Source organism: Delphinapterus leucas, chromosome 2, assembly GCF_059928025.1.
Source record: "Delphinapterus leucas isolate spDelLeu-1000000601 "Yukka" chromosome 2, BTC_Dleu_Yukka2, whole genome shotgun sequence".
In the NCBI taxonomy this organism is placed as follows: domain Eukaryota; kingdom Metazoa; phylum Chordata; class Mammalia; order Artiodactyla; family Monodontidae; genus Delphinapterus; species Delphinapterus leucas.
The window spans coordinates 108,261,022-108,269,646 of NC_143130.1; the positions used below are offsets into that span (position 1 = coordinate 108,261,022).

General features: G+C 56.7%; 2 protein-coding genes across 9 annotated transcripts in view; both read right to left on the reverse strand.

Annotated features, from left to right (window-relative positions):
- The window catches only part of ADCY4 (adenylate cyclase 4), a 16,255-nt gene extending 13,941 nt beyond the window's left edge, over window positions 1-2,314 (reverse strand). For 7 of the 8 annotated variants that reach the window (XR_016392149.1, XM_089907509.1, XM_022553670.2 and 4 more), the window contains exon 1: window positions 1,520-2,314. Coding sequence is in view for 6 of the 8 variants with exons in the window: in XM_089907509.1 (XP_089763635.1) it covers window positions 1,520-1,678 (159 nt within the window). In the remaining 2 variants the exon portion in view is untranslated. Of the gene's footprint in view, window positions 1-702; window positions 1,456-1,519 lie in introns of those variants that run through there. The other variant, XM_089907507.1, reaches the window with a different exon arrangement.
- Window positions 1,828-8,023, reverse strand: RIPK3 (receptor interacting serine/threonine kinase 3). The gene is given in 17 exon segments (XM_089906258.1): window positions 1,828-1,938; window positions 2,329-2,579; window positions 3,984-4,044; window positions 4,188-4,316; window positions 4,318-4,548; window positions 4,784-4,811; window positions 4,813-4,867; window positions 4,971-5,048; window positions 5,051-5,143; window positions 5,146-5,185; window positions 5,187-5,292; window positions 5,294-5,386; window positions 5,508-5,653; window positions 6,154-6,284; window positions 6,287-6,324; window positions 6,326-6,599; window positions 8,005-8,023. Coding segments are annotated over 17 exon segments (1,797 nt in total). The 3' UTR covers window positions 1,828-1,914.
- Window positions 8,024-8,625: the final 602 nt, after the last annotated feature.

The following is an 8,625-nucleotide window of genomic DNA, read 5'->3' on the forward strand; positions in this document are numbered from 1 at the left end:
TTTTTTTATTTTTTTTTGAGTTTAAGATGCTGCCTTCTCCCTCTCTCTCTTTTTCCTTTTTTAACATCTTTATTGGAGTATAACTGCTTTACAATGGTGTGTTAGTTTCTGCTGTATAACTGAGTCAGCTATATGCATACATATATCCCCATATCCCCTCCCTCTTGCGTCTCCCTCCCTCCCATCTTCCCTATCCCACCCTTCTAGGTGGTCACAAAGCACCGAGCTGATCTCCCTGTGCTATGAGAGCCAGCAGTCTCCTGTGATTCAAACTACTATCTCACTGGCATGCTGCAGGGGGACTGAACCTTGGGCCATCTACCCAGAAGACCTGGCTCCAACCTCATATTGGCCATTTGTGAATCCAGGAGCTTTCTGAGACTCAGTTTTCTCGGAACTAAAGCACCCCTCCCACCCCCACCTGGGATCCCAAAGCAAGCGAGAAATTCCAGCTCACAGAAGGCACTTAGGCATGAGTGTATCCAAATCTGGCCAATTTGCTGGGGAGATTCCCTGCCCGGGGCCAAGGTTCAGAGTTTCAGGCCCCGCCCGCCCCCCACCCCACCCCACCCCACCCTCAAGCAGAGCTTGGGCAGGGGGGCGCCCAGAACCTCCTTCGCCTGCCTGGGAGCTGGATCTCACCATCACCTCAAGGCGTAGAAGCCCCCCACTCCCACCCCGGTCTCCACCGTTTGTCCCCACCTCTTCCTGGACTTGGAGGAGGACGGGCAAGGATTGGTCACATCCAGTGGTTTTCCCACCTTGCCTCCGAAATGTGAAAAGAAAACTTGACGCAGGATACTTCCAGAAGTGGAACTGAAGATCCCCTTTCCCCCCACAAAAGAAACTGGAAACGGGTTCATTTTGGAACTAAATGAGAGTGGGATGTAAAGTGTCTTCTGGGACTCTGTGGGTACAACTGCCCTACGGCCCCTAAAAGGGAAAGAAAACCAGGAAGCAGATTCCCACGGGGCCCAGTGTAATCCCCCCACCCCACCCCCCGGCCCACCGCCGGAAAACTGGAAATTCCGGTGTTGGATTTATTCTAAGACCAGTAGATCACAGAAGCTTGTAAGGTCTGAGGTCTGTCAGTACCCGCAGGGAAATTAGAAGCATCGAGGGCTCAGCTATCTCCTTGTGTAGACCCGGAGACTGTGGCCCAGAGAGGCAGAGTGACTTGTGTAGGGTCACTGCAGTTCCTAGCAAGGTCTAGCACTTGTTTCCCGGGTCCCAGCCAAGAAAGCACATCGAAAAGAAGATCCACGTGGGACCACCCTGGTGGTGTCCAGTGGTTAAGACTCCGTGCTTCCAGTGCAGGGACCGTGGGTTTGATCCCTGGTTGGGAACTAAGATCCCACAAGCTGCAAGGCGCGGCCGAAACAAAAGAAAAGAAGACCCACAAGTCCCAACCCTGAAAATGCCCCTGAGGCAATGACCCTCCCGCTGTCCCCGAGGAGGCACCCTGCACCGGAGCCCCACTCCCTGCACCTCCACCCCCCCCCACCCCCCCGCCACTCACCCTGCCGCTGGCCCAGGCAACAGCGAGCAGCACCAGGAGCCCGACGAGCACGATCACCAGCAGCAGTAGCAGCAGTGGGTACTGCTGGCTCAGGCTGTAGTAGGTCTCGTAGAAGAGGTCTTCGCTGGGAGGCGGCCGGGGACTGAAGAGGCGGGCCATGGTCTCCCCTGCCCAGAGCTATACCGCCTTGGGGTGACCCCTGGGGCTGAGGAGGGCCAGGGTGGGTTACTGAGGCCCCAGCTAGCCCCAGCTGTGCCGTTCTCACCAGGTCCAAGCCACTTGCGCCCGGACCTCCCGACCTCGCTATCCCACTTCCTCCCAGGCACTCCCTGTGACCTCCTTGCCTTCTCCCAGTTGGCAGTGAAGGGACTGCTCAATGCTTTGCTCCTCCTTCCTCAAACCCAGACTGCAGAGGTGCTCTAGCAAAAGCCAGGGGCACAGGATTTAGGGTTGAAGCAAAGGAGCCCCGGCTACCTCCTCTCCCCCAGCTCACTGCCGCAGCTGAACGGGCTAACCCCAGGGCAGGTTTCGGAGTCACACTGGCTGCTAGGCTATTAGCTCTGAGCCCCGGGCAACAGGCACTTCCCTCCCGGCGGCTCGGCGCCCTCCCACTTCCCCGGTGGGACAGCCCGGCCCTTCCTGTGCCCTAGCCGGACTCCGCAGACCTCCTCCCCCACTCTGATTGTCTCTCCTAACTCCACAGCCTCCCCACATCTGCCCCCTCAAGGGAGAGGAATGCGGACCGCGGGGGAGACGCAAGGGGTGGGGTGGGCTGAGCCAAGCGTCAAATGTCAAAATGGGTTCAGAACCTTGGATGTGGGGAGACTGAGGGCGGGCTGGAGCGAAGGCTGGCAAGGATGCAGGGAAGAAGAACATGGTGCCATACGGGGGCTAGGTTCTAGGTTAGGATGGGAGGCGGTCATTCCCTGCTCCTCCAGCCTAGATGGCAGCGGTGTGGCCGTATCTGAGTGGTCCATACTCCAGTGGTGTCCAGCTCCAGGGGAGGGGCACATCTGCGTGTAGCTTTGTGGAGCCGTCGCTGTCCACTCCCAGACAGCAGCTGAGAATCAAAGGGTTCCAGTGCCTCCACGGAAGCAATGTGTGCATGCAGCGGAGGGAGGTGGTAGTATGGGGGCTGACGTACGAGAGACTAGGGGCATCATGCAGGGCAAAGATGTGCTGGGGTCTGCGAATTCCCATGGCGAGCCCCCTTCCCCAGGACTCCACTGCCAAGTCTCCACAGCCCAGGGAAAAGGTGGTGGCAGGACCACAGCCTCTGTCCTCAGGGTTTGGTTTAGGGTGGGGTCTGGGCCTGCTCTACAGGAAGTGCTCTGCCCTGAGATTAGAGCTGCCCAGGAGCCAGACCTCCAGGATTCCTTCCTGCCGCCACCAGCTGGGCCCTGACCTTGTGTGCCACAACTCTGCCCACCTACAGCCCTAAGCATCCCCCTTCCCGCCCTAGCCAGACACGGAAGTGCCTTCTACTCCCTCGATGTCAGCTCCCCCGCCTCTCATCCACGTCCCTTCCCGCCCCTGGCTGAAGCTTTAGCCTCGTCGTGGTGCTTTGGTTAAAATTCCACCACATTTATTGACTCCTGGGGTCACAAAGACAGTTTGGGTGCAGGCCTGATGGCCCTCAGAGAAAGTCTAGGCTAGCTGCCTCAAGTCCAGGAGGCAGTTTAGAAGCTGCTTCGATTCCTGCTATTATGATACCAGCCCTGTGGCCCACTCCAGGCTTCGGGTTCTTGCCGTCCTTCTTTCGAACCTATTCCTTGGGGGGTGAGCTGGGGGCCCCTATCCATGCCCCGAGGTGCCAGGCCCTGCACGGATGAGGCAGTTCTTCCTTGTATAATCATATGGTTGTTGTTTCCAATCTGTACCCCTTGGCTATGAGGTACGGTAGGAAACCGTGGCACTTTAAGAGAAAGAGTGATGATGGTGGGAGGGTTAAGCGCTCTCGAGACTCAAAGTGAGGAGGAGCGGCAGGGTGGAGAGGCAGTGGCACCTCGTGTTCACCCTGGGGAAATGCAAGTGTGGGGTCTCCGGGCCTGCCAGTGACTGGGTCAAGGTGTGTCTTCAGCCTTCCTCTTCAGGCTGCACCTTCAGAATTGGGTTTGCAGAAGCTCAAGAGGAGTGGCAACTAACATCTGAGACTCTGATGTTTGGGTCTTTTCTGATGGGAAACCCTCTGGGCATACATGGCAACAATGGAATGGAATTCAGGGGTTCACAGAGCTGGTGTTGGGGAAAGTCAGAAGGCTCAGGGGCAAATCCAGGCTTTGCTGTGTGACCTCAGTGGATGTCAGTTTCTTCATTTATAAAATGAGAAAGTTGGGTTAGGTGGCCTCTAGCCCTTTCTCATTCCCCTCCCCAAGTACCCTGGATCTATATTTGGTCTTGAGGAAGAAGCTGGTGGAAGAATTGAGCAGGGGGAAGGAAGGAGGAAGGAGGAAGGAGTGGGTACCTGGTACTGGATTTGGCCCTGGTGCCCTGGGAGGCCAGTTGGTGTCACGTATCTCAGCCCCCTGCAAACAACACAGGGCTCTCAGGCCCCCTGTCCTGGGCCTTGTTCCCCTACTGCAGACCCCCTCAACCCCAAGTCTCCCCTAACAAGGGGACAGGATTCACAGGAGTCCTAGTGCATCCCCTAGTCCTACCAATGTCTCACCTGATACCCTTGGGGTCCAGGACCTGGGGTCCAAGCCGAGGTGGGGCTGGGCTTCTGGTTTCTGACAGGTAAGGTCTCTGGATTTTGAGGAGGTTGGGCTGTTGAATCTGAAGAGGTCTCTGCTGTCCAGGGCAGGCTGAACCTGCCCTCTCTGGGCCCTGATGCTCTCGGGAAGTTTTGTACATTTTTCAGGAACAGACCTGGGGTACCCCTCCAGATTCAGGTTCATCATTTCAGAGACCACGGAATCATGGCTTCCTGTGGTTCCCCCAGGGCCATCCATTTCTGTACTTTCCGGGCCTGGCTTGAGGACAGACAACAACCTGCTGCTGCCCCTGTGCTCGGACAGGAACTCCTTTACCTGCAAGGATGGGGAGCTGGCTGGGCATGGAGGTGGGAGAGCCAGAGCAAACCCAAGGGAGGAGTCTCTTGCTTCATATCTGTTGCCTGGGAACTCAGGGATGGGGCGGGGACACTGGGGACAAGAGACAAGGCTTAGAGAACAGTGGTCAGTGGGGAGTCATTGGGTGGTCAAGGGAGCCACGTTGTGTCATCCTGCCCAGCTCCTAGGTGGGGTGAGGGCATTGGGCACTCACTGTGGAGACTGCAGCATTCATCTTTTTACCAGACATCTCCTTTCTTTACCAGATCGAGGACTTTCTGGGTGTTTGGTCGGCATTCTGGAGAGAAGGCAGAGTGGGTGAGCAAAACTTCTTTTCCAGTGAAAAGCCCCTGCTCACAGATCCAGGCCTACCTCAACTGCCAGCTAAGTGGCCAGCGCACCTTGGAAGGAGGGTCTCTTCTGGGGCTCATGGCTCCAGCAGTGCTGCATTAAATCCTTCAGTACTTCCAAGCCAGGATCTCAGGGCCAGACTGGGGCAGCTCAGTCAATGCAGGCCGGATCTGCCTCTCACACACTGCTTCCCACTGCAGTGATTTATGGTCCACTACTGGGGTGTGGGTGTGAGGAGAAGACATTCAGAGTATGAAGGCCACCTGAGCCATCACGGAAAGGGGCAGGGAGTGTAGGAGATGTGAGGAGGGAGTAGGGCCGTCTGAGCAGGTAAACAGGAAGAGGAGGGCTTGGGGATTGGGGGTTTGGGGGAGGGGGCACCTGAGGTGAAGGATCCCAGAGTCTGCCTAGAGTTTTACTCTCAGCTTCTCTTCTGGCTAGCACTGCCCACATTAGGATCCCGAAGCTGCAGGAGACACAAAGCTGAGGCCTGACCCACCTGCTGACAAGACTCCTTTCCATATACCATCCCTTAGAAGGACCCAGCGAGGTGTAGAAGTTGGGGATGTATGTTTGGAGTACCTTACCTGTAGACATCACTGGCCATGGAGGCCTTCCAGTTTATATCAGCCAACAGTTCTGGGGCCAAGTAAGCTGGGGTGCTCCCTGGCTCCCCAGATCCTGCCCCTGTCTGTGAGACTCCCAGAAACGTGGACAGGCCCAAATCTTCCAGCTGCAAAAGGAGATAAGAAGGAGGAGATAGGAGGTGGACAGGGCCTAGCAGCCTCCAGAATCCTTTCCTCTCCCGCACAGAAGGCGCAGGCCCTTCTGTGGCTGCACAGATATTATGGTCCCAGCCTTGTAAAGGGGGTGTGGAGGGTTAGTGGAATGGTAGGACCAGTGAGGCTCCTGGTTGGAGGTCTGGGTCCCCGCTCCATGGGGCTGGGTCAAGGTCTGAGTCTCCTGGACTAGTTCAGCCACGGGTCTTTGGAGGGCCCCGTGGGGTGGACCCATGGAACTGACCATGTTGGCCAAGGCTTCTATCGCCTGGTATGGCAGGGGCTAAAGCTCCTGGATGAGCCTTGACACTTGGGCAGCACTGCGTCCAGAGGGAGATGCTGAGGGTATTCAGAAGACAGGGTTGCAGCAGGTGCTCTGTCCAGTGGGTGGGGTTGGAGCAGCTCTGGGGCAGGACCTCGTCCAGGGGTTGGGCTGCCTAATGGATGCGCTGACCTTGGCATGCAGCTCTGAGTCCAATAGGACGTTGCGGGGCTTGAGGTCCCGGTGTAGAAGCATGGGGTAATGGCTGTGCAGGTAGCACATCCGGAGCACCAGGTCCTGCAGCAGGCGGCGGAGGAGTGCCCCGGCCTTGGGCACTGGGGCTGTAGCAGCACCGCCAGGGAACGTTCTCCATGACTGAGTCACCAGAGCCGGCGCAGACACGTACTCCCACTCCAGTTCCTTTGTGGCCCCCAGCAGGGGTAGCAGATGACTGATACACAGGCTTGCCACGGTCTTCACCTCCCTGGATATCGCCGGCCGGCACTCTGGCGCGGGTTGGAGCCGAGCTCCCTCCCGGGAAGATCCTTCCCTTCCGCACTCCGGCCCTGCCACGCAGAGGCCCCTCCTCCGCCGCCCAGCTTCCCAGACCAGACACCCGCCCCCAAGCGGCTCGGGCACTCACGAGTTCACGATCTTCACCGCCACTTCCAACCCCCCGAGTCCTGTGCTGTGCCCGGAAGACAGCGCCAAATCCGCCTTTGCCCATGAACTCAAGGTTCTCCACTTCCTCGATGGGCACCAGCGGGGCTGAGGTACCGCTGTGCCTGAGAGAGGGGGCCTCATCACCCGCCGGCCAGGGCCCCCAGGCCGCGCGGCTCCCCACACCGCCCCACCCCCCAAGCCCCGTGACTCAGCTCGTGTTGGTCAGTTCAATCTCCAGCCTCCCCCGTGAGCCCCACTGTGCCCTGGGGTTGGGGGCCGGGAGAGCGGTCAGTCTCCAGGCCACTGCACGGATTCCGCTTCCCGGGTTGCTTTCTCTACACTGCCTGGACCACTTCCTTCTTTGACGGAAGCCTCTGCAGTCCCGCCCTCCGGGGCAGGTTGGGGGGAGGGGGTGCCGGTGGGGTGCCGAAGGGAAGCTAGCGCTGTTCCTCGGGTGCCACGGCCAGGTTCATTGTCCCTGGGTATGCAGGGCGCCACGGAAGGAGTCCTCACCTTCTAGGAACCCACAATCAACCGCCTTCTAAGCTGGCGTCTCACCCTTATCCCACCGGATTCCCAGCTCCACCGCCAAGCCTGGGATGGTGAGGATTGGGGGAGATGGTGCTGAGGAGGACCTTATGGTCCTAAGCTTCCGCTCTCCGCCAGCTGCCTTAAGATCACAGCTAACACGTGTCTAAAGCTCACCGTGTAGGAGGTACATAATATAGATTAGCTTACGTAATTCTCACATCAACCCTAAGGAGATAGGTACTGCTTTTGTTACTTCTTTATAGGTAAGGAAGCGGAAGCACGGATAGTGTAAGTACCTGGCCCAAGCGTGTGTGGACCTGACCTCCAAGCCTGGCTCTGAACCATCAAGCTTTGCTATTTTCACATAGGCTTCAGCTGGTGGAGGAGGTGGCTGGGGTAGGTGTGAAGCAACCAACAGTCTGCATTCCTGCCCTTGGTAGTGATTTGTCTGCTGGCAAGACCAAGACCCACTCCCAGGGTGTTGTGGTCAGCTAGGCGAATTGGGCCAGCCAGAGTGTTGCTGTTATTGTAGTGTATACTGTGGTGGAAACGCCTCAGAGCCTCTCTGCCCTCTCCCCCCACGGCAAATCCTCCATGCGACTTCTCTGGTTAACAAACGTTCCTGACAAGCATTTACTCTGGACAAGGGCCCTGGAGAACTCAGGAGCAAGGGGAGCCTTAAGGATTCAGGGTGGACAGAAGGCGTCCATATTTTACCTGCCCAAGGCCTGACCATGGCTGGAGGTTGTGGAATTAGATATAGCCAGCCTTAGGCACTCAGTTCTTTTTGGGGAGACCCAACCCTGTGGGTCATGGGTCATGGGCCAGGACTCACTGGAGGGTGCTCACCTTGGTGTGAAATTTCCATGCTGTCCAGTGGTCCATGGGCCCTGCTAGTTGGAGCAAAAGTGGCCAGCAGTTAACTGTGGTTTCTTGAGCACTTGGAACTCCAGGATCCACATCATGAATTCTGGTGGAGTCAGTCCATGCTATTTTCAACCTATTTAGGGAATTCTTAGACTGTAGTCTCTTTAAAAGCTGGTACATGGTAGGTACCCAATAAATATTTGTTGAATTGAACTAATAAATGAACAACCAAAACTTTTGAGGCATCATCTTAGATGCTGATCACCTCAGCTGGCACTCCATACTCATTGGGAGGAGAAAGGAGGTTGGGCTTCTTTATGGTTTAGGGTCTCTTGCCCGCACCTGCACAGCTGACAGAATCCATCTGAAGACTTTATTATGGCCATATGGTGGTATCTCACAGAATATAAAGGCAAGTTTGGCAGGTCCTCAAAAAAGTCTAGTTCAGGAGCTAAGAGCCATCAGAGAGGATAGCCATTCCTTTCATGATTCGTTCTGAGCTTGTGGGCTCAACACCTGGGCTCCACTTGAGGAGAGTAGTTAGAAAGGAGTTAGAAGTGTGTTTAAAAACCTTTTACAGCTGGATTTCCTTAGAATGACATA